The sequence below is a fragment of the Felis catus genome, chromosome C1, assembly GCF_018350175.1.
Source record: "Felis catus isolate Fca126 chromosome C1, F.catus_Fca126_mat1.0, whole genome shotgun sequence".
In the NCBI taxonomy this organism is placed as follows: Eukaryota; Metazoa; Chordata; class Mammalia; order Carnivora; family Felidae; genus Felis; species Felis catus.
In genome coordinates, this window is record NC_058375.1 from 30,055,756 (window position 1) to 30,081,135 (window position 25,380).

At 41.4% G+C, this 25,380-nt stretch overlaps 3 protein-coding genes and 1 long non-coding RNA gene across 11 annotated transcripts in view; 1 reads left to right on the forward strand and 3 right to left on the reverse strand.

Moving 5' to 3' along the window:
* The window catches only part of LOC102901732, a 28,847-nt gene that overhangs the window by 767 nt on the left and 2,700 nt on the right, over positions 1-25,380 (forward strand). Inside the window, exon 2 of the long non-coding RNA XR_440885.5 lies at positions 23,645-23,802. This is a non-coding gene — a long non-coding RNA (uncharacterized LOC102901732). The remainder of the gene's footprint in view (positions 1-23,644; positions 23,803-25,380) is intronic.
* On the reverse strand, positions 2,266-10,208 carry LOC101093700 (MYC binding protein). Of its 2 annotated transcripts, XM_003989880.5 has the most exons (5): positions 10,049-10,208; positions 9,781-9,853; positions 5,107-5,155; positions 4,733-4,862; positions 2,266-3,491 (listed from the first exon to the last, which is right to left on the reverse strand). In XM_003989880.5, exons 1-5 carry the CDS (start codon positions 10,130-10,132, stop codon positions 3,447-3,449), a joined length of 381 nt encoding a protein of 126 aa, XP_003989929.2. In that variant the 5' UTR covers positions 10,133-10,208; the 3' UTR covers positions 2,266-3,446. The 2 variants fall into 2 exon arrangements, with proteins under 2 accessions (XP_003989929.2, XP_019692254.1); XM_019836695.3 differs by lacking the exons at positions 5,107-5,155; positions 10,049-10,208 and having other exon boundaries at positions 9,781-10,030.
* Positions 10,670-13,067, reverse strand: GJA9 (gap junction protein alpha 9). The gene has a single exon (XM_004001469.6). The coding sequence runs from the start codon at positions 12,921-12,923 to the stop codon at positions 11,385-11,387; it is 1,539 nt and encodes a 512-aa protein (XP_004001518.1). The 5' UTR covers positions 12,924-13,067; the 3' UTR covers positions 10,670-11,384.
* RHBDL2 (rhomboid like 2) overlaps positions 17,601-25,380 on the reverse strand; it is a 55,085-nt gene continuing 47,305 nt past the window's right edge. For 5 of the 7 annotated variants that reach the window (XM_023258506.2, XM_023258505.2, XM_019836692.3 and 2 more), the window contains 3 exons: positions 24,812-24,872; positions 20,781-20,842; positions 19,009-19,567 (listed from right to left, as the gene is read on the reverse strand). In XM_023258506.2, the coding sequence (XP_023114274.1) occupies positions 19,388-19,567; positions 20,781-20,842; positions 24,812-24,872 (303 nt within the window). In that variant the 3' untranslated portion in view covers positions 19,009-19,387. Of the gene's footprint in view, positions 17,829-19,008; positions 19,568-20,780; positions 20,843-24,811; positions 24,873-25,380 lie in introns of those variants that run through there. The other 2 variants (XM_045035568.1, XM_045035569.1) reach the window with 2 other exon arrangements.

Here is a 25,380-nt window from a genome sequence, read left to right on the forward strand (position 1 = left end):
TCACAAACCAAAGGAATGAATAATGAAAGCAAATTAAAGCCAGTGCTTTCACCAAATACGTTTGAGATAGCTAGAGGATTTTTCATCCTTGTCAGGAGTTAGAATTGGAAATTTGACGAACCAAGATCCTCTTAAAATGGAGGTGGTGGTGGTGGCACTGAATTTCCAAAGAAACGAACTTCTAGATTGTGAAAGGAAAGCATGTTCTTGTAAGTCTGGGACTTGGCTACGTCTGAATCTGTAAGTGGAAGGTAGGACAGACACATCCTTAGAAGTCATCTAGTCCAATCTCTCGCCTAAAGAGAATCCACCCTATGACACCTGTGGCTGTTGATAATGCAACATGCACCTCAATAGTTCCAAGGGAGGAGAGCTCACTATCTCAAAAGGCAGCCCCTTCCACGGAGGTAGGATTTTGTTTGAAAGTCTCCTATTCAGACCAAAAATCACACTCCTTGGAGCTTAAAATGGATCACAGAAGTAGTCTTCATCTTTTTCATGACAGCCCTTCAAATATTAGATTGCAGTCTTCATTATCCACTAAATCTTCTCTGTCCCACATAAAACGTACTCTGTTCTTTCGACCATTGCTTCTATGGTGATGTCCGATAGAATTTTCTGTGAGGATAGAAATGTTCTGCAACGATGTAGAAGCCAGTGTGGCCTGAGCATTCGAAATGTTGCTACTGTGAGGAACTGAATTTTTTTTTTTTAACTTTAATTGCCAGATGTGGCTAGGGGCTCCCATACTGGGCAGCACAACCTTATATTTTCAAAAGCCCTCTATTGATTGCTGTCTTTTACATGCATGTGAGCTTGTCAACATCTACCAAATGTCTGGCACGCACAATGCAAAATGACCAATACAGCCGTCAGGATGACTGTTTAGCATCTGGACAATACTTCTATTATGCTTTACAGAATGGATTTTTTTAATATATGTATCCAGAGTATATGTGGCTCATACTGATAATCACTGGAACTAGTATTTTGTCAGCAATCCTAGTGCCTAGACTTGTATTACTGCATTTTTTTTTTTTTAACCTAAACATAAGACTTGACACTTCAGCTTGTTGGTGCAGGCCCAGAATTTTGGGTACTCCAAGTTGTTCTTTTCAAGTTTCTTTCAATATGGTCCACTAACCAGCCAACTTTGTGGCATTTACAGATTTGGTATTACACCATGCGACCCATGTGTAGTCTTTTACAATTTACAAGGCACTTTTCATCCATTATATTTAATTTGAACCTTACAACAACCCTGTGAGGTAGGCAAGATATGAAATCTACATTGTATGGACAAGGCAGCTAAAGTACAGCAGGAACTGAATGGATGAGATCCTTTTTCTACTCCACTGAGCAACTTCTTGTATAGTCTCTTCATCCAGATCCTTGATAGAAATGATGAAGAAGATCTCCAGAGGCCAGGCTGACTCTGAGTTCTTAAATAGCACTGACTGGTACAGCAGTTGAAGCAGGTCGGCTCCCCCCCGCCCTCCGTAAAAGTGCAGTTAACCAACCCACAGGTTGCCATTCTGTCCAAAAGGATAGTACAAGAGACAGTAACCTGAGTTACATAAATATTAATACTAGTCCCATGGGAAAAAAGCAAATGAGGGTTGGCTGCCAGAAAAAAAAAAAAAAAAAAAAAAAAATCCTGCTTGTCTGTATTCCACAAAGGGGCTGTCATACCAGTTGCTTAAAGAAGCCAAGTCTCCCTCCCTTCCAAAATCCCCATGGGGCCATGTTTTATTATTCTTATGATTCTCAGCACTTCCTATCCCACATTGTAATTGCTTATGTATATGTCTTATAACTAATTTCAAGTCATTTATCTTTATAATACCCAGCACTCAGCCCACTGCTGAGCATGTAGGAGGCCCTCAAATTGGTAAAAGATAAACCAATTCCAGTGAATGTTCTTCCAGTAGTGTCTGGCCCCCCTCCAAAAACGAACTTGTGACTAAAAGAGACAGACCATTGCCACATTCTTGCCAACATGACTGATTAAAATGCCCTTACAATTAGCCTGGTCACAGTTTCCAGCAAGTGCTGACGCTTTTGCTAGTTAAATCAGCTGTCATCGGTTCGCTTTGTTTTCTACGTGTGTTTTGACCAAAGCGTAAAGACGGGTTCTCTAACAATAGGGTTAGAATATATGAAACAGGATTCTTAATAATGTCAGTCAGCAATAAGGAAAATAAGTGACCAATAAAATGAAACACCTGATTGTAGGTCTTCTAAAAGAAAGGAAAAAGACTAACAAACAAGAATATAGTGCTTTACCATTTACAGATCTTCACATACATTCCATTTGACCCTCACAACAACCCTGTGAGGTAGGCAGCACAGATACTATTCTCATTTAACATATGAGGAAAGTGAATCTCAGAGCAGTTGACTGATGTGCCCAAGGTTCTACAGTTAGTAAATAATTTGTATTAATATCAGTCTTTGGCCTAAAAATTCAGCACCCAACCTCCCCTCATACTTGCCCTACCTACTTCACAGGGATAATGAAGATAAAATGAATTCAAGGCTAGAAAAATACTTTGAGGGGGAAAAAGCACTGTATAATTATACCCGCAAACTATAATTTTCCACGATATATGGCTCATTCCCCTTCTTATCCCAGCTTGTGCATGAACCCAGAATTTTAGATTGCCTCTGTTCTGTGCTCAGCTAAGCAACAAGTAAGGCAGGGGAACAGTGTGATCCTGCTTTAAGTTATTATAAGTTACAGTCAGGATAACTGCTAGTATGGCAAATCGAAAAACAACACAGGCCAATGTGCAGCTAGGACCCACTGAAGCACAGAGCAAAGCAAGGCAACGTTATCAGGTAGGGCATGATTGCATAGAAGGACACGTGGTGTCAGAGTTCACACTGGCACACACACAGTTATCTAAGGCAGAGTGGTGGCAAAGAAGAGTTATTTGTTCCACGTTATTTAAACAAGAGCAGAAGATTCATGGGAACCCGTGCAAAAGCATCTTCTGTCACACACATCTTTCCAGCTGCCTACAGAGGATATAAACAACAGTGTCGGCTTCATTTTAAAGAATGAAGGTACCTGTGCTCATATCCTGAACTAAACCAAGGAACAGCTCCATGCTGAACTTCCTTGGCTAAAATACCACCAGTACCATCATTCCTAGTCAGACTAATAAACAGAATGTCTTTTAAGGTAATGAATTAGATGGCTGTGTTTAGATTTTTTTTCAGGATTCACTTTGGATTCTCCTGCTTTTAAGACCCAAAGAAAGTTATATTGAGTTTTTATTGGTGATTCTAAGTATATGTGTTTATAACAGTTAAAGTGTGGTAGGTGAATTCAACATATTAAAAGAGTTCTATAGCATCTGTTCAGAAAAGATTATATACTATACAAACTATTCAAGTCATACAAAACCATTTTGTCAGTGTCTTTTCAATTGAGAAGATTCCTATTCAGCACGCTTCTCCTCCTGAGGTGGTTCATACTGAGCAAGCTATAGGGCAAAGACAGAGGAGTTTAGGTGAATCTTATTCTAAATTGGGTAAAAAACTTAATAATAACAAAACAAGTTAACTATTATATTCAACTTAATTATTGAATCAGTAACTTTATAAGAATATTCTACTCTCTTTAAGCCGCTTAAAATTAATACACTTTAAGATTTAATGCAATCAGGTCTGAGGAAAACTCTTTTTCGTATAAACCTTTAAAATTACTGGGAACCCAAAACTGAATTCCGGTTCATACCGCACTGCTCAAATACTTGATAGGCAACAACCTATCTGTATCTTCCCAAGGATGTTGTGGCTTCTGATAAGGTACTTTCTTCGTCTTTACCAAAGTTTTACTGAGCTTTCTCTCAAAAAGCAAACAAAAAAAAGAATAATGTAACATATATTAATCTAGCTAGTCAATGAAAAGCAGCTCATGTCTGACTTAAAAGGTCTAACTTAACCAAGAAGTTAACTGGTATTTGTGCTGTGGAATCTTGAATAATTTAAGGTACTGCATTTTCTATTATGCTAAACTGGTTCTCTGCAAGAACACTAGGCTGAGATTGAGATTATTCGAATTAGCTGTCAGATGCGAGAAGAGAGACTTCGCTGTGCTTTAGTTCCCTCACCTACAAAATGGTCTGTGTCCCTATCTCACTTATTTCGCAAGGTTGTTGAGAAGATAAATCACATTATGAGAACTGCCTAATGTAAAATAAGTTATGTGATTCAGAATGTGGTAAAACCTCAAAGGCTCAGAGATGACTAATTTGAAGCTTATGAAGATTCTCACAGGAATTTAAACAAAGAAAAAACTTGAGCAATAGACAAAACTCAGTGCAAACAAATTAACACATTACAGAGCCACCACAATACGACTGTGCACATTGCACACTACACAACTGTAAGAGGTGCCTTTCACAAAGCAGTGACCCTACACTGACCTACTTACATCAACTGCTTATGATTCCCCAAAATTCCCATTTACTCATAAGCAGCATTAACCAATGTTCTCAGGTTTTTCTTGGTGCAGGTTCCCAAGAACCTCTTCTTGACTACACTTTGCTTGTCCTATTTACAGTCTGTCTGTGGTTTTCTCGATAGGGCGTCAGTTCAGCCCTGCAGTTAATTGAGATTATTTCTCCTCCTCCCTCCCCTACTATCCATTTTAGTGAGGTTCTGATCTTACAATCATTAAAGGTGAAATTATTTTTAACATGAATTCTTTTAAAACATTTACCTTTGTTTTCAGTTTTTTATTTTCTTCTACAATAGCTTCATATTTCTCTTTCATTTCTGCCAATTCTAGGCGAAGCAGCTCTATTTCTGGATTTTCTGGGGTAGCAGCTCCTAAGTGATGCTTTAAAAAACTAATATCAAAGTTAAGAATTTACTTGAGCTGAATGAAACTAATGAAATAGCTCAGAGTAGTATCAATGTCTCTGATCACAGTCACCGCATCTTACCACCAGCATTTACCCAGAGATCATCATCGCAAAACTTAACAGAAAGTAACTTTTTCAATCATCAAAAATATTTTAAATAGTATCTATGTGAAAAAATAAGAGTTCCAAAAATAAGTCCTTTTTCTGACTTGAAAGATGAAAAGGATACTCCAAAGCACTATTAGGTTTCTCTGGTTCTTCATATAAGGCTACCAATACTGCAAATCAAAAAGCAGAAAAAGCAATAATTAAAGTCTTAAATTTGAATGACTGAAATTATATTCCACAGCCCAGTAAGTATTAAGTGCCTATTATACGCCAAGCACATTGATAGGACTGCCATGCCATGGTACACACAGCAGATAACCTCCCTGTTCTCAACAAATTTATACTCTAGTGCAGAAGATAAGCAAAGGACTAAACCAAAAAAAAAAAAAAAAAAAAAAGCATCAAGTGTCAATACAGGATGATGGACTATGGAAGCACATTGGAAAAACACCTAACTCAGCCTAGGGCACCAAGGAAGGCATCCTAACAAGGGGAAGTAAGACCTGAGACCTGGGCTATGAGGGTTTCAGATAAAATGGGAAGGTGAGGGGGTGGGGAGGGCAAGAGAACACATATTGAGGAACTGAAAATTCAAGTATGGCTAGATGGAGCTGTGAACAATGTGGCAGGAAAGGAAGCTGGCAAGGTGGTCAGGAGGCCGACCAGGGAAGATCCTGCAAGTTCAGTTGGACTTTGATCCTAAGAACAATAGGCATATAATTAAACAGTTTTAAGCAGGAGAGTGACAGGATCACTCTTGACTGCTGTGTGGAAGATCCAGGGTGGGACAAGGATAAAGGCAGGATGAGCAGTTTAAGAGGCAGATGTGGTAATTCAGCTGAAAAAGATAGTAACCTGCACTAGAGTGATGGAGGGGTGAAAACAAAGATAAATTTGAGAAAATTTTTGGAGAGAATCAACAGGGCTATGATAATTACTGGAAGAAGTTTGAATTGAAAATATGCTTCAAGGATAGAGTTTCATACACAACATGCTAAATAACCACCAACCAAAAACTTCACCAGTAATCAACATGCTTAAATCAACATTAAAATACATACTTCAGTTCATATCCAAAAGCTTACATCAGCACTGGCTTGTTCATCTTCTACTGAATAAATTCCTCCTAGGATTTACTACTCAGATATAAATCTCTCTAAACCAGTGGTTAAGGCTTTTTTTGTGCAAAGAACCCTCTGAAAAGTGACAAAAGCCAAAAAAATGTAACTACACGCAAAAAAATGTGCATCTCTAGACCCCAAGTTAAGAAACTGTTGTAAGACAACACTCTTCCTTTTTAGTTTTTTAGCTCTAATAACTCATCAAAATATAGACAGAAAAAATCAAATGGCAATGACTTAACAACCAGCACTGAGTTCTGATAGTTACTCTTCTAAGTGTACTTACAACACTATTTTTTGAGAAGTCGGTATGTCTACATCACCACCACCCTCTCCTCCCCCCTCCTTTCAGTGTTTCTCCTTACTTTTTCTTTTTTTTCAATATATGAAGTTTATTGTCAAATTGGTTTCCATACAACACCCAGTGCTCATCCCAAAAGGCACCCTCCTCAATACCCATCACCCACCCTCCCCTCCCTCCCAACCCCCATCAACCCTCAGTTTGTTCTCAGTTTTTAACAGTCTCTTATGCTTTGGCTCTCTCCCACTCTAACCTCTTTTTTTTTTTCCTTCCCCTCCCCCATGGGTTTCTGTTAAGTTTCTCAGGATCCACATAAGAGTGAAACCATATGGTATCTGTCTTTCTCTGTATGGCTTATTTCACTTAGCATAACACTCTCCAGTTCCATCCGTGTTGCTACAAAGGGCCATATTTCATTCTTTCTCATTGCCACGTAGTACTCCATTATGTATATAAACCACAATTTTTTTATCCATTCATCAGTTGATGGACATTTAGGCTCTTTCCATAATTTGGCTATTGTTGAGAGTGCTGCTATAAACATTGGGGTACAAGTGCCCCTATGCATCAGTACTCCTGTATCCCTTGGGTAAATTCCTAGCAGTGCTATTGCTGGGTCATAGGGTAGGTCTATTTTTAATTTTTTGAGGAACCTCCACACTGTTTTCCAGAGTGGCTGTACCAGTTTGCATTCCCACCAACAGTGCAAGAGGGTTCCCGTTTCTCAGTGTTTTTCTTTATTTTTTTTTTAATTTTTTTTTCAACGTTTATTTATTTTGGGGACAGAGAGAGACAGAGCATGAACGGGGGAGGGGCAGAGAGAGAGGGAGACACAGAATCGGAAACAGGCTCCAGCCTCTGAGCCATCAGCCCAGAGCCCGACACGGGGCTCAAACTCACGGACCGCGAGATCGTGACCTGGCTGAAGTCGGACGCTTAACCGACTGCGCCACCCAGGCGCCCCTAAGTGTTTTTCTTTAAATAACATACTCAAACTTGTTTTTTTCTTCCACTGATTTCCACCGACCTGTGCCAACTAACTTTTAAGACATGAATACTCTCTTACCTTTTCTACCTCTTGTTCCCCACCCCGTTTCTTTCAGCTTCTAAATTGGTCAGTGGTACTACAAGGTTGATAATTACAGAACATAATGTAAATAGCAAGTTTCCTGTGCTTTTCTATAGATGAAATATACTTCCTTTTAATCAGACAAGAAGCATGCCATACCCCGCGTTTCCCTTTTTTGCCTTAGCAGCCGGGATTTTTAGAGGTTGAAATGGTACTCAAAATAGCTCAAATGCCTCTTTTTCCAAATGACTTATCTTTATCTTTAGCCATATAGTGTTTTAATGTTAGAAGCAATTTCAGATCCTCTTGGAAATAAGCCGGATAAAAATTCTAAATTAAATATGTGTAAAGTACGTATGTTTGAAGCTGAAAAACATCAGATTTTAAATACGTCACATCAGTAGGTACTATGTTGTCTGGCATTATTTAGAAGACTGGAAATCTGCAGTGGTTGAGGAGTTAGATGCCAGTGGATGTGAGCAAGGGAAAAGAAGCCTTCAGTGGTTTCCAGTCTCATGAAGGAAGATCCATGTATGGCACAAGGCTGTACATCTTCAGTTACCTCCTGCCAAGGTCACTTCTCTACCTTTTAACATTCTTTTACTCTGTCTAGCCACTCCGGCCTCCTTGAACTTCCTGGAACTCTTAACATCACATTTCATTCAGGTCTCTACTCAAATGTTACTTCTTAAGAGAGAAGTAACCACCACCTCTTATGAAATGGCACATCCATAGCTCTTTATCCCCTTTGCTGGTTGGTTGGTTGGTTGGTTGGTTGGTTGGTTGGTTGGTTGGTTTGGTGTTTTGTTTAGAGAGAGAATACAGGCAGGAACCGGGGGGTGGGGGGTGGGAATCAAGCAGGCTTCACACTCAGCATAGAGCCCAACACAGGGCTCGATCCCACAACCCTGGGATCACAACTTGAGCCATAATCAAGAGTCGGATACTCAACCAACTGAGCCAGCCAAGCGCCCCTCCTTTGCTATGTTTCTTATCCATAACACTTGACACTGGCTGGCACTATGTATTTATTTATTTATTAGGTCTCCCCCAACTAGAATATAAGCTCATTTAGAGCAGGGACATTTTTTTCCACTGCTGTATCCCCAGTGTCTAGAACAGAGACTTGAATAAAATGGTTAAATAAATGAAAGAAATGAACCCACAGAATTTTTTAAAGGGGGGGGGGTCAATGAAATTTCAAGCATTTGTGACACTTCAAGAGAGGACAGAGCATAGCACTTTCATAGATACTCCTGTATGTTTGCTGAAGTGTAATTGCAACGAGATAGGGAAACTGGTACCTGAATCTAACGTAGGCAGCAATTCAAAATTACCAGCCCATGCATGGGAATTAAAAGCCCTGCTTTCTGCTAAGACCCAAAGTTGTTATTCTCCCAGAATTGTCTCCTAACCTTTGTTTCTGGCCAAAGAGCAGTTACCAAATTCTTTCTTTCCCAGACACCTCTCGTGTGGACCCACGTCGTTATCCCTGACAGCTCTTCTGTTCTACACCCTTGCAAGTTCTAGCCAATGAGTTGAATGATGCATAGCAGGCATTCACATTATTGCTGAGCTAATGAAATAAGTAGTACCCCCAACCACCTCTTGGAACTCTCCAGTTTCAAGCTCCTTACTCATCTTAGGTCTTGAACCCCCCTCCCAGAAACAGATACAGTGTAATAGCTTCTATTTTAAAAAGTGAAAACAATATAACCATTTTTATGTGTCCTCAAGCTCTTTAAACTGTAATCCTACTTATGAAATCTGCACAAAGTAGGAATTGGTATAGCCTACGAAACCGGGGTTGAAAAACCACAGCCAAATTTACTGTGAACCGCCTACTTTGGGGACTGAGTTCATTTAGTTATTTCATAGACAGCTTTGAAATCTGGTTAATTTTCCCACTTGCCCTTTTTTCGAAGGAAAATGCTTCTTTTCGTAATTTGGGGTCCGCAAAAACTGTAAGGAGGGAGGAGTTAGGATCTCAAGGTCTTTATCAAACATACTCGCTGCGGCCACTCGAGGCAAAGCAACGGAAGTTGGAGGGACTTTGCAACAGCTGCAGGAGTTTCACTCCCCGCCCGGAGGGTGGTAGCGTGAGCAAGGCTATCCCACTCGAGCGGCGTCCGACAGCCAGCAGCCAGACGTGCGCCAGTCCCTACTGGACCCCGAGGCCCACCTTGCTGGACCCCAGACAGGTCCCACCTGTTCTCCCTCCTTTCCCACGCCTTGGCCCGACAGGGACGCAGCGCCGAGGAGCACGACGTGGACACGAGGAACCCTCTCCTAGCCCATGCTCACCCTTGGTCAGCGTGTCCAGCACCCCCGACTTCTCCAAGTACCTCCGGAACTGCTCCCGCTTCGAGTCGGCGGCCTGAGGAGACACGGCGGGTCAGTAGCCGAAGCCCAGGGGCCAGAGCAGGAAGAAGGCGCTGGGAGTCCGGCAACCCCGCCTCCGCCTCGCTGCCGCAGGCCCCCAAAACCTGCGCGCGCACCCCCATTCCCACCCGGAGCCGACCAGCGGCTGGCTACCGCCCGCACGCCCCCAGCCACGCCGCGCCCCCCTCACTTTGTAATGGGCCATAGTGACAGCGGCAGCGGCGTAGCTGGCGCCCGAGACCGTGGCTGGCGGGCTCTGAGCAGCACTGCTCATGCGCGGAAGGCCGCGCGCGCCTGCGCACTTGCGAACCACGGTGTGAGCTCGCGGGGGTGTGGCCTGTTTTCATGGCGACCAGGACGCTCTGGATGCCCCATAGTGAGCTAAGCCGAGGGAGGCTGCGTACGCCCGCCTCTCCGCTCCCGGCTCAACACCTCTCCTTCCTCTTCCGGTCCTCGCGGCAATTCGGTTGCCTAGTGAGAGGCGAGGGTTTGGTAACTCGGGGAGGGTGTCCAGGTGGGGCCAAGGATGGGCGTGGCGCCCGGGGGCGCGGCCTGCGGAGTCCGGGAGCGCTGGGACAGTAGCTGGGTGGGATCTCCGGGCAGCGGTGTAGGAGCGGACCAGTCTCAACCCGGGCCTCATCATTATTAGGTGTGGTAGCCTGTACGTGCTGGCTTCTTGGCTTTCGTCCCGAAAAGGTGCGCACGACCGACGCAGGGCGCCCCTTGGGTTTCCAGTGGCTTGAGAAGAGCGCTTGGAATCGTATGTTTCGGCTCCAGCTTTTACTTTTGCAGTTTGTTTTGTGGCCGGCTTGATGTGGGCCTCTGGAGGGTGAGCAGTAACGTGCTAATAATAGGCCTTTTGAGCTCTTTCTGTGTGCCTGGTACTGTACTAAACACAACGTTTCTTATTTTAATTCTCACACTATTCCTGTAAGGTAGCTACAGTTAGTAAAGTGTCGAGGTTAGAGGACTAGGGAGTGTAGAGATACAACTCCAATCTGGACACTGAATCACGATGTTTTAAAGCCACCAATCTTTTTAAAATTTTATTTACTAGATAGCAACATTTTGATTATACTCAAGAGACATCAGGTTGCAGTCTATATAAGGAAACGAAATTAAGTCCCAGGGACAAACAATTTAACCGTTGTCCAGAAATAAAAGATTAGTAACTAAAAGGGAGACTTATGTAGAATCAGTATAGTCTCCTAAGGCTCTGCTCCCATCAAGGAAAAACGTAGTTCCAAACCATTAAGCCTGGATTCTTAACGTGACGTTCCCGGAATCAGTTTTCACGAATTCTGAAGGGAGCCTGTGAAAAAAGTAATCCTGATCCGGTAGCCCTCCTTGAATTTAAAACTGCCCCATCACCATTTAGAATTAATGTGTTTTTCCTTTTTGAAGTAGGTTTGCAATTGTCTGCCTAAACAGCTCGTCTTTAGAGCTGCCCTTATTTGTTTTGCCTGCTCCACCACCACCACGCTAGGGTCATATAATATGCAGGATGTCTAGAAGTCAACAGCTGTTCAGATCTGAAGGTCTGTAGGAGCCCGCCTACCGATGAGGTTGTTTGTCAGCAGCGCTAAATGATTTGGAGGGCAAGCAGTAGAATTATTGCAGCTCCTGATCAAATCAGATTCTAAGGACAACCGTCCCAAAGAATCAGGAGTGTCTGGAATATCCAGACAGTCTCCCTGGGAAGGAGGAAGGGTTCTGTTTGTGCCCTCTCTGAACTGGCCCTTGAGGTTTCCTTTAGGAGGTGACGGCCGATTTTCACCTTCTGTAGAGGGACCCCATGTAGCACTAAGCCACCTCCGTTTCCAAGCACAGTTAGCTGGCAGAGAGAAAGCTGTTTGAGGCGACTGTCCCACGTGGTCGTCTGGATCTATAGCAACACCTGGAATAGAACCTTGACCTCTAGAGTAGTGGTTCCTTTTGCTGTCTTTGCCATCGATTTCTTTCTTTCCCTTTAATGGGTGACCCACTTCTTTTCTAAATATTTTGCGACTGTCTTCATTATTACATGAGCTGATGTGTTGAAGGTGACTACAGGTTGCGCTAAGTGTGCACATCTCATTAGAAAGTACAGTTTCTTGCCCATCCAAAATGCATTTCTCATCATTTCCATTGTGATGGTCAGGATCTGCCTGAAATGCAGGTGAATTTAAACTAGGGCACACTGCTGTGTGTGTTTGCTTTTCCATCAACAAATAATAATCAGGTGCAGGAGAGAGTCTCTTCAGTGAATTTGCAGATGTGCTCTGATATTTGGCAAGATTTTGTTTTGACTTGTTCACAAAGAATTCATTGTGCTCATCCTTCAGTTTATATCGTCCCCAAAGCCCTCTTTTAATCTTTTTAAAACCTAGGTGGAAAATTTCTAGAATATTTAAGAAAAGTGAAACAGTGGCTATAGACTGCATAAATAACAGGAATATTGTCTTTTCTGTTGGTCTTGAGACAAAACAATCAATTATATTTGGACATGGGTGGCTGTGGCATTTAAATAAAGGCTCTAAATGAAATCCATACAAAAGGTACTGTCCAATCATGAACCCAACCTCTACCACAGAGCGAGTGAAAATGTGTATCACGTAAGTGCAAAGCAAAGTCCCCCTGAGTGGGGCTTTGCTTAGTTTCCTTTGTTCCAGCTGACAAAGTTCTTGCTCCAGTCTCCTCCTGTCCCAGGGCATTTCACACTCCACCCCCTTCAGTGCCCTTCTCAGCTGAGCTTTCTTCCTCTGCCTCTCTTTCTCCAGAACTTTCAGTCGGTACAAAGCATGGCCCATATAGACCAGGGATGGTGAAGACACAAATATCACCTGCAAGATCCAGTATCTAATGAGGGAGATGGGAAAGGCCTGGTCATAGCATACATTTCTGCAGCCGGGTTGTTCTGTATTACAGATGAAGCCAGACTGCTCGTCGTTCCAGACGTCTTCCGCTGCTACACCCAGAACAAGCATTCGAAATATGAACAGGATCGTGAGCCAGATCTTTCCAATTATGGTGGAGTGGATGTGAACTTCCTCCAGGATGCCTCCAAGGAAATTCCAGTTCCCCATGTTTATTTAGTCAGCCATCTTAGCTCTGAACCCCATCAAATAGGAGGCAGATACATTCTTCCATTCTGAAGGGCATGCTATTTCGTAAAGCAAACCTATGGCCAAAACATGAACAAAGCATCACTCTTTTAGTGTGCTGGTTGCTTTAATTTTTTCCTAGAGATCTGTGATAATCTTATGAAGAATATATTTAAGATACCAGGAATTTTAAATCACTTATGTTTAGACCTCATACTGCAACAAAGAAGGGGAAAAAAGATACCTGGAGGAGGGGTTGTGTATATTCTGTATGAAGAACAGAACTGTAGATGGGGTGCCTGGCTGGCTCAGTCAGAACAGCATGCGACTCTTGATCTGCGGGTCATGAGTTCGGGCCCCACATTGGGTGTACAGATTACTTAAGTAAATAAAAATTTAAAAAATAATGATAATAGAACTGTAGGATTCCCTACAAGAAAGGAGTCTTATTATTAGCTGAAGCTTACTTACTGTTGTACTTTGTTAAACTGAGAACTTCTGAAGAGGTTCCTAAAACTACTGACATGATCTTACAAGCCTCTTTATTAAGATTATATAAAAATTATAGCCAGGGCACCTGGGTGGCTGAGTCAGTTGAGTGTCTGATTCCAGCTCAGGTCATGATCTCACCGTTCGTGAGTTCAAGCCCTGCATTGGGCTCTGTGCTGACCACTCAGAGCCTGGAGCCCACTTCAGATCCTATATCTCCCTCTCTCTGTCCTCCTCCCTAGCTCGTATTGTCTCTCTCTTTCTCAAAAATAAATAAACATTAAAATTTTTTTTAAATTATAACCAAAGTCAGTGATTTTTAAATCTCATTTACACACAAAGGAAAATGAACGTGTTTCATTTAACAATTCACTAAGATACAGTAACGAAACCAGAGGAAACGGATCTGGCTCTTGCTATAGGAATTTAGATTTGTTTTTAATCCACATTTAAATGTCTAAATTGCTTTCTGGCAGCTGTTGAGCATTTTCAGAAGTCAGAAATTTCAGTAATATTTATGAATATTCATAAAATTCTTAATTATCTATGAAAAATTTTGTACATTTTTATCATCTTAAAATGAACTCCAAAAATTCTCAACTATTTCTGTACTACCAGAATGTTATTAGATAGTTCTTGAAATAAATGGATGGCTGATGTGGTGGTTGTATTATACATACTTTCATTGTAATAATACTTGACATATTTAAGACATATATCTTGCTTTTGAGGAAGGAGCAGGTGGGTAAATCCTAATTCAGATGCTTGGATTATCAGATAGTATGTTCCATAGTAAGGTAGATATACTAGGGTATCGAAGAGGAAATATATCCCATGGGAAAGATTAAAAAGAGGGAATGGTTTCGTCACTTAGGTTTAAAATATCAGTGTGGTGTCTACTCCTGACACATGTTGCACTGTATGTTAACTAAAATTTGAATAAAATTTTGAAAAAGAAATTAAATTGAAAATATATATATCAGTATATATCCTATATCCCTCGTCTAAAGGGAAATGTTACATATGCAAGTAAAATCCTGGGATACTGTAGCTACACGATACGTTCATCATAAAAATCTTATGAGGTAGATACGTTGTTTCCCCATTTTACAGACGAGGAAACTGAGGCACACCTTAAATTACCCAAGGTCACACAGCTGAAACTGGCATTAAAACTCAATCAATGTAGGGGTGCCTGGGTGGCTCAGTCAGTTAAGCATCCGACTTCGGCTCAGGTCATGATCTCACAGTTTGTGGGTCAGAGTCCCATGTCAGGCTCTGTGCTGACAGCTCAGAGCCTGGAGCCTGCTTCCCATTCTGTGTCTCCCTCTCTCTCTGCCCCTCCCCTTCTCGTGCTCTGTCTCTGTCTCTCTTTCTCAGAAATAAACATTAAAAAAAAAAAAATCAGTGTAGCTCTAAAATCAGTTCCTATTCTACTAAACTGTTATTTTTCCTCTTTGCACTGAAATATTAAGAAATCATCTGTTTTCCCTTAAGTTTATTTAAATTAGGTATGTCAAATAGTGATAGTTGGGCTTTTTAAACAATTAGTTCAAAAGTCTTTATTTAGTTCCTTTTCTAAAAGCTTCATACAGTTGAAAAGATTCAAAACCATCAATGTTCTAAAATTTAGTTGTATTCCTGAGATAGAGAAAATTTCTATGTAACTTTATTATGTTAATAATAGTATATTCTTTGATCCAACAATCTAAAACACTTTCAAGTGTAAGAAATTGGTATTATTCGTGTTGTTTATAATACTCACACATTGAAAATGTCCAAAATAACTATCAATACAAGAAAGACAGCATTGCACTTAATAAATAACAGTACATCCATGGTATGGTACTATGCAACCAATAAAAATGATAAATATATACTAATATAAAAAGACATTTGATAAATTGTTTCAGTTTATAAAATAGAACAGTATGACCCCATAATTATATATTTTTTATAGGTAGAGATGCGTCCAAAAAAGCCCAGAAGGATATTCATCGAGATATTAACTATGATTATCTCTGGATGGTGTGATTACAATTAACTTAATTTTTCATAATATGTATTTTAGTTTGTTTTTACCATGAGCACTTTTATAATCACACACACAAAAAAATGTTTTTCTTCTCCTTAAGGGACAAGAGCATATTTCCTGAAAGAAGGAGCAGTAAATTATTCAGCTACAAATCTTAGGTTCTGAAGCTTTCATAACAAATGACATGAATACTAGTCTACATAGATTCAATCCCATAGAACCCAAAAGCAAAAAATAAAAACATTTCAAACAACTCTTTCTTAATTTGCTAAAACAGAGATTAACACAAACCTGTTTAGATAAATCTGAGAAGCAAATCATGCTTATTCTCTGAATGTGCCCCCCTTTGCAGGTGTAGAGAGGTTCAGTTCCGTGCACTGAGTCAGCCATCAGCTAAGATCCTTTTGTGCTCCTCCTTCTAAGTTGGCTGCATCCAATAGAACTTTTGCAGTGATGTTGAAATTAACTCTGCATTGTCCAATAAGGTAGCCACTAGCTATGTATAGTCACCGGGCACTTGTGCTGTGTCTGTGTAACACGGGAAGTGAATTTTTTATCTTATTTAATTTTAACTAAAATTTAAAAGCTTCATGTGCCTAGTAGCTGCTTTATTGGACAGGGCAGATAAAGAATATTTCCAATATTTCCAATAACACAGCAGTTTAGAAGACTACAGTTACGAGCCCCAAATTAAGCTGAATAGGTGGTTCCTCTATAATTCAGAGATGCTAAATTTAGAACACCAGATGTTTGGGTGATTTTGTTTTTCTTTACAGTAGTTTTGCCTCCTGGGGAAATTAGATATCACTGTTTTTGGTTATGTGAATGATGTGGCTGGTACCAAAAAGTCTTTCTCACTAAATAGTAACTTCTTAGTCATCAATCTTAATAATCAATGGGTCATGTCCAATTTCATAGTTAAATGAATTCTGTTTCTCTGTCTAGTTTTCTGTTACATACAGTTACATTTCCATTTAGGTCATTAAAGGTCTCTCTTCACAGCTAGTGACCTGATGGGTTGGCCATGACAAAGGACTATTTTTTCTTTGCTGGGCTTTTTTTTTTTTTCCTAAGATTTTTTTTTTGTTTTTAAGTAACCTCTACTCCCTAGCATGGGGCTCAAACTTACAAGCCCAAGATCAAGAGTCACATGGTCTACGAACTGAGCAAGCCAGGTGCTCCTTCCCTGGGCTTCTTTGCCAGCTAACAAATACTTTTCAGATTAAATGCAACTATTTCATAGGGGAAAAAATTATACATATATATTCATATTTGTATTTATGTATTATATAACTTACATATTATGTGTAATACATAAACTATGCATAGATTATTAATAAACTTGAAAAACACTAAGCCTCAGTAGTCAAATACAAATTTAAATGAAGTATTTCTTTAACTATCAAAAATGCAAATTTTTTTAGACATTGGCTATTTCATCTTAATGTTTTATTTTAGAGAGAGAGAGAGAGAGCGAGTGAGAGAGAACACAAGCAGGGTCGGGGCAGAGAGAGAGGGAGACACAGGATCCAAAGCGGGCTCTGGGCTGACATCTTTTTCAAAGACATACCTGCTCTTGGCACAAGTGTAAGGAATCTGTTACTATCATAAACTGTCAACAAATGGATGCAGCTACTTAAAAGGCAGGGTTTTTGTTGGTTTTTTGTTTGTCATTGTTGTTGTTTTAAGTAGGCTCCATGCTCAACGCAGGGCTTGAACTCAACAACCCTAAGATCAAGGCCTGAGCTGAGTTCTCAAAATAAATAAATAAACTTAAAAAAAAAAAAAAAAAAAAAAAAAGACCTGAGCTGAGTTCAAGAGTCGGACGCTCAACCAACTGAGCCACCCAGGTGCCCCCAAAATCTATCAAAATTAACATAGCATTTCTGCTTCTGGATGTTCAAAATATTCACTCAGCAAACATACTCAAAGACACACTGCATGTACTAGGAAGGTCACATAGCACTGTAGACAATAGTACAAAAGCAGCAACAACTTCAATGTCCAGTAGAGACGTGGTTAAATAACTACAACTTTCTCACTCAGCAACTCCGAGAATAGGGTCCCTATGTCACATTGTAAAGCAAGTGACCGAACAATCCATGTAGTATAATCTCACTTATCTCATTAAAACATACATTTCATATGTATATTTAATTAGCTAAAACAGAGAGATTAACCCAAAGCGTAGTTGAGGTAAATCCGAGAAGCAAATTCTCCTTCGAAGTTCGATCACAGTCATCTTCAACTTGTTTTCTGAACTTGTCCCTTTGAGGGTACAGAGCAGATTCAGTGCCATTCAGCGCAGTGAGTGATTAGGCATCAACGAAAATCCTTTCTGCACACGCTGGACAGAAAAAGGTCTGCAAGAATACACACCCAGCTGTTGACATCGGTCACCACCAAGGGAAAAGAGCAGGGTTTGGGACGGGAAGATAAAAGGGACTCTTATCTTTTAAGTTCTTGTTCGAATCTTTGTTTAAGCAAAAACACATGCATATTCTCACGCTCAAAGAATATGTTTTTAACAAATCTCAGATCCGTTTTTCTCAAAATGTTGAACTACTTTTCTCAATATATCTAAGTAAGTATGGATGCTCCTTTCAGAATATAGCAACGTGTTTAGCTAGTTGTTTATAAATAAGACATGTTGGGGCACCCAGGTAGCTCGGTCGGTTAAGTGTCCAACTTCGGCTCAGGTCATAATCTCGCAGTTGGTGGGTTCAAAGGTTCATGGCCCACGTCAGGCTCTGTGCTGACAGCTCAGAGCCTGGAGCCTGCTTCATATTCTGTCTCCCTCTCTCTCTGCCCCTCTCCTGCTCACCTCTGTCTCTCAAAAATAAACATTTTTTTTTAATTTTAATAAATGATGAAACAGGTCAATGATGAAAGAAAAAAACATGTATTCCCTGTGTTCAGGTGGCCCCAAACTACCATTTTGGAAAGAGAATGGCCAACAATCCAGGTTCTATAATAGGAAAGGAGACAGGCTACTCAGCTTTCAGACATGACATTTTACCTTTTGTAAATAAATTCTGCCCACTCCCAGGAAAGCCACCAGCCATGGAAAGGATGAAAATATCTTATGGGTGAGAATACCAAAAGTCCAGGTACCCAGTGTGCACGAGAAAGCTAGTTCTAGGTCCCTTGGGATCCTAGACATACTTCTAGAATCTTAAACTAGCAGTCCAGGAAATTTTCAGTCTTCTTTCATAAGGTATTTCTACCATTCATGGGGTGCTCTCAGTAATGTTTGTTCATATACTCCAAGATACTCTCAACTTTAAGTGTTTGGGGAACACAGCATCATTAGACCAGTAAGGAAGGATAGTATGGGCTTTTGAGTCAGTACCAACCTTTAAATCCTGCTCCCTCCTAGACAAGTTACTTGATTTTTTTTTTTTTTTAATGAGTTTCCATGTCCTCCTCTCTAGATGCAGAGTAATAGCCACCTTTCTGGGTTGTTGAAAAGATTAGCAATAATGTGTATAAACCACCTCATCCACCCCAAAGGTGATTGAAAGTGATTATCAATAGTCTGGCACAGGTACAAAAAGTTTTTATTATCAGCACAGTACAGTATTTGTGGATTATATCAAGCAGTCTCTACAACATATCCTCCAAGGAGACCAAGTGTCTTTTAGAGGATACATACAATGCACACCGCATGTCTGGAAAGAGCCAACCCCTGCTTTTTCTGTCCCTCCCCTTTTCTCTCTTCCTTTTCCCTCCCTCTGCATTCAGAAGCCCCTTCCCTAACCCTGATTCCTTTGTAAACAGTCTTTGCAACTGATGACTTGAATCATGTTTTGACCTCTTTATAAAATTGTTAGCATTTGCAAGGACTTCTCTGTCTCTTCGTAGACTTCAGTTTTTTTTCCCAGATAGCTCTTTTCATTATTTGGCTTAGACTAGAGGCAGGTCAGTTTGCTGGGGACAGGAAAATGTTGAAAAACACAGCAAATAAGACACACGCTGAATAAGCTGCAATTGCTATCCAAAATCTTGGGTCCTTCAGCAGTGCCTTATCAAAGCAGCTAAACACAGTGTAACCTATGGACATTCCAGCGAATCCACCCGCAATGTGGGCTGCAAAAGACACCTTGGGAGGAAGGGGGAAGAAATGGAAATAAGTGAAGAACATGCTAATTGCATATTTCAATTGCATCTCTAAAAAAACAAGTACCATCAGAGTCAAACAAGAGCCTTAAAAGCCTGAGGAACAAGGCAGTGAGGCAAAAGAGACACAAAGCTGCATGTGCAAAGAGATGTTCTAAAAACATACAAAGCTAAAACATGTTATTTCATCAACTCTCCAAGTACACAAGAGAGCCGTGTTTCTCATTCTCTATCATCATCGCGTTGGGGATGGTTCTACATAATCCCGAGAGAATGTGTTGCATTGCCACAAGGGATCTCTGTGGGAGCACTGTCTGACCCCACATAAATGGAATGTCAGAATGAGAACATAGATAATATACACACAAATATGCAAACAAACTACCAAATTCAAAGACTAATCACCACGAAACTGGAAATCTTTGTCAGTTTTCTTTGTATTGCAAATTCATCCAGACCCAAATTTTCTTTGCTGTTTTCTTTTAAAGATTTTTTTTTTTCAACGTTTATTTATTTTTGGGACAGAGAGAGACAGAGCATGAACGGGGGAGGGGCAGAGAGAGAGGGAGACACAGAATCGGAAACAGGCTCCAGGCTCTGAGCCATCAGCCCAGAGCCCGACACAGGGCTCGAACTCACGGACCGCGAGATCGTGACCTGGCTGAAGTCGGACGCTTAACCGACTGCGCCACCCAGGCGCCCCTCTTTGCTGTTTTCAATCTGCTTTTTATTCTCTAGGGACAGTAAAATCCCTTCTCTCCTGTTTCGCTACCAATAGCCACCAGTAGGTCAGGTGCAGGAAAGCAGAGCCGACGTCAGGGCTCTGAGACAGTTAAGTGAAAAGGACAATCCAAAAGTCTTCAGGAATTTGCTTAACTTCCAAATGGAAATTTGGCTGCCCTAAGTCATAGACTTGTTGTCCCCATTTGCTGACCCTTTTAAGCTACTGATAAACAATTTTCACTTAAAAAAATAATAAGCTGGTGGCGCCTGGGTGGCTCAGCCAGTTGAGCGTATGACTCCTGATTTCGGCTCAGGTCATGATCTCACGAGTTCGTGAGATGAAACCCCGAGTCAGGCTCTGCGCTGACAACATGGAGCCTGCGTGGGATTCTCTCTCTCTCTCTCTCTCTCTCTCCACCGCTCCCCCCTCTCAAAATAAACTTAAAATAATAATAATAATAAACTGAACTCACCGGTGACCCATTTGCAGGGACAAAGAACCTTCTGTAGAGAGCAAATCCCATATCCGACACAACTAGAAAGAAAAACAACCTGGTGAAGCCCCAGAATCGCCACAACAGTGCACCAGATGTTTTTGACTCCTTTCTGACAATGGTAGCTGCTAACACTTATGGAGACTTACTCTGTGCCAGGTGCTGTAGTAAGAACCTTGAGTATTCACTCACTAATCCTCACAACAACCCTAGGAAATAAGTATATCACTATCCCACTTTACAGATGTATTCATCCAACAAGCATTTATTGGTTATCTTCTCTGTGCCAGAGAAGGTGGTAGGGATACTGCAGTGAAGAGCCCTGCTTCACGGAGCTGACAGTCTCGCGGGGGAGGCACACGAATAAGTAAAACACACAATACATCAAATGGTGGTAAGGGCTATCGAGAAAATGCAATGAGAGGAAGGAGGATTAGGAATGCTGGGAGTAGGGTGTAATTTTTAATAGAGTCGGGGACAGTCTCACTGAGAATATGACATTTGAGGGAGAGAAGAGAGCAAGCCGTGCTGACGACATCTGAAATAAGAGTCTTCCAGGCAGAGGGAAGAGCAGGTGCAAAGTCCCTGAGGCAGGAAATGTGCCTGGGGTGCTGGAGGAATCCCAAAGCAGAGTTGCTGGCTGGATGGGTGGTTTTCAAAGCATGATTCCCTGCCCCTCCAAGCGTTAACATTCACCTGGGAACTTACTAAACACTGAAATTCTCAGGCCCACCCCCAGCCTTATTGAACCAGAAACTCTGAAGATGAGGCTCAGAAATCTGTTTTAACAAGACCTCCAGGTGATTCTAGACTACAGTTTGGGATAAAATTATAGGTGAGGGGTGGGGGACCAATCATGGAAGGGCTTTAAGGAGCCAGTGTAAGGGCTTTGACTCCAAGTGGTAGGAAACCTTTGAAAGCCTTTGAGCACAGGAGTGATATGATCCGACTTACACTTTTAAAAGATCATTCTGGCTGCTATATAGGAAAGAGCGTAAAGGAGCAAGGCCAGGGGCAGGAAGACCACCTAGATTATTGATATTGCCGCAATCCAAGTGAGGAATTACCGTGGCATCTTATACATAAGGAAACAAAAACACAGAGGGTAAGTGCTTGTCCAAGGCCACACAGCTCAGAGGCAAGGGCAGGATTTGAACCTTAAGAAGTCTGGCTATGGAGGGGCGCCTGGGTGGCTCAGTCGGTTGAGCGTCTGACTTCAGCTCAGGTCATGATCTCGCGGTTTGTGAGTTCGAGCCCTGCGTCAGGCTCTGTGCTGACAGCTCAGAGCCTGGAGCCTACTTCGGATTCTGTGTCTGCCCCTCCCCTACTCATGCTCTGTGTATGTGTGTCTCTCTCTCAATAATAAATAAACATTAAAAAAAAAAAAAAAGAAGTCTGGCTATGGAGGCTTGCCTCTCACCCACCGCACCAACTGCCTCTAAGAACCACCAGGCCAAGAAAGGAAACGAGTCCACATTCTCCAGTAGAACAGTGAGAGCCCAGAACTTAGACATTCTTCAAATAAGTCAGATCCATGATGCAAAAAGAGCTCCTGGGGTTTCTTGGCCTAGAAGTCCACCCTCCATGTGCCCTGCACTTGGAAACATCTCATGCAGCTGTCACATTCCACACCCCAACTCCCTGTGCTCCACTTAGTGAACCACTGTGTCCTCGGAGATGGAAAGACCCAGTCCTTGCCTTTGGGAAAATAGCATCAGGACCATGTGTTCTGCCCAGTTCCCCTTTCAATACTGTATTGATCAGCGTTCAAGTGACTAGACAGGAATTGAGGTCGAGGAAGTATTCAATTTAACTATAAATGACGAGTACACATAAATGCTGGATAAATGTGGCTGTGTCCTATTTTCAATCATTTGAATTTCTTAATCCAGTATAAATAACAGAGATAGAACTAGAAAAGTGGAAGAAAACCACTGGAGGAGGGGGTAACAACTGGAAACAGTTCCTCTGGTCTAGTCTTGCACAGTGGGAGGCCTCCTTTCAAAAAGCTTTTGTAACCCTCAGCATGTCAGTTTCTCCAATCTATTTCTCTCTGATCATGTCCTTCCTGCAGATCTCTGCCTAGCTCTTTCTGCTTCCTAGGGGAGTTTGCTTCTGCCTTGCTGCAGTCTCTACACTGAGACATGTCTTCCCACCTGAAAAGAAGCCCCTATTCCAATAAACCAAGTTATCGTCCTTGCTAAAAGTTTGTCACTAATTTTAAGAGAGTTGCCTTTATGCGGATTTTTTTGAAGAGTGAAAATGTGAGCTTTCTTTTTTCCAAAGGTTAGCTCAGTTGCTTTGTTAGAAGACATATCCAACAAATAATGCTTCAGGAAGGAAGGTCCTCAAGGCCAGGCCAACTGTCCTTCACAGTTAAGAATAATATTTACCATTTTTTAAACATTTTAAAACTATACATTTCGCAAGGAAACAGGTTTAAAATAAAACTGTACTTGTGTTTTGTTCATCTGGCGTGTGTTAACTTTTCTCATCTTTAATAGTAGGCCAACCAGGCGGGAGAATCTTTAGAAATGAAGCATGCCAGGAGGTGGGGAAGGCTAACATTAGCGGCTCTTACCTCCTCTGTAAGATAAAGAAGCCGCTTTATTACTTCCCTCGGGAATGACAAAATGTTACCTAAACTATTTTTGGAGATTCCCTGTGCATGAGGAAAGGGTTTTTACTCCAACATTGAAGAGTATTGAAACCATTTCCCCATCAAGGGTTTGAGGATCATTTTACAAAAGTCATTCCTAATTACCTAAAAGAAACAGACTGAAACCCAGGTAACCTGTGTGTAGCAACTTTTTTTTTTTTTTTTTTTTTTTTTTTTGTCACAGGACTTGTCCCTTGGTCCTGATAGTGACGCTCAACAGCTCAGGTGACCGCTCTGCTCCACGGCAACTCTCCTCACTGACCCCAGGCGCTCACTCTACTTTCTGTGCTCACAACTGTACCTCACATTTTCAGCTTCCCACGGACAAAAATAGTATAGAGGGTATGTATAAGCTATAAACAAGTCGCTTATCTTCTCCCAGGATGAAACACTGTTTTTACAGCTAAACTGCCCGTAAACTGGATTTAGTCTCTTTCCTCAGAGGTAGTTGGCCCTGTTCCCAGCAACGTGGGTATTGAACTCGATACCAATTAGCAGAACCATCTTTGCTTACCATGGGGACGGCCCAGATCTTGGGTTTTATCAAGCGTCACCTCCGTGTTGGCCATCAAGGATGAGCCTACAGTCCGAGCCCCGGGTCTGCCTTCTCCCCACACCCTCTGTGCGGCTCCGGCTTCAGCTGGGGCAGGTTCAGAGACACAAGGCCCCAGCTCGCCTTGGCTCCCTTTGTCTTCGACCCAGTGTGTCCCCGCCACCACCCAAGATCCCCCCTGACGTTCAGACCCAGCTAAAATTTCCACCTCCACTCCAGACTGAGCACTCTTCCTAAATTTTTTCAGCATGTAATTCTCTACTGTAATTCTTGGAGATTTCCAAAGCCACATCCGCCGTCCTGCTAGTTCCCTGACCTCTCAAATCCTTCACCCCCTGCTCCTGTCTTCAGCCCTCAGCCAAAACCCCATGCTTGGATCCTAGATCTGTTTGGGGTTTTTTGTTTGTTTGTTTTTAATCTGAGAATTTAGAAATTGAAGAAAAAATAGATTAGGTCAGTGGTTTTCAAGCTCAGACAAGATCATATACAGAATCCAATGTACGAATGAGAAAAATCCAGAATATAAAACAGGAAGTTATTGTGGTTGAAGTAGACAAAATATCTGACTCTCTTGACTTCCCCCACTCCAGAAAGAAACAAAAAAGCAAAACCTCATTACTGAGGCACCTCTAAAAACCACCCATGAAGCTCTGTGAGAACTCCTCCATTTACCTTTCTGCTTAAGGCTAGGGAGCCACAATTCTTTGTCACTCCTTGCCAGTGTTTAGGAAGCCTGAGGCCTCCTGGAGGGCAAACCAATAAAATGGAAGGTGCGAGGTGTTCACAAAACAAACTTACTTATGAGGATGATGATCAGGAGTCTGACAATTCCAAAGGCAGGGATCATTTCTCGAAAATTCTTGCAAAGAGATAAATAATAACAGTCATAATACGAGCTATCTGTTGGCAAGTGAAACCCCAACTGTGCTCTCTCTTCATCTACTTTTTTGTTTAAAGTTCAGTGTCCAGTATTTACAAAATAAAGAAACGCAGCAACAGCCCAGTTTTCAAACGCATTTGGGAAGTACAAGGGTGGTGCCCTTTGGAGAACAAAATGAAGCATGATATTTAACTCTGTGATATAAACTACACATAACTGAATTAGCAGGAAATAATCTAAATATAAATAATATGAAATCAACACTTAACATGTCATAGTTAGAGAGATGATTGATAGATAGATGTCAAACTAAGTCTGAGAAAATATGATTTTTTTTGTTAATATACATTCGATGCTTTATCCTCTTTCCAAATAGGGGCTAGCTAAGGGTCAACTAAACTTTGAGTATTACCTTAATTTTTTTAGATAATTTCCCCCAAATTTAAAATATTGGTTAAAAAAAATAAAGTTTTAGCTTTGAAAAATC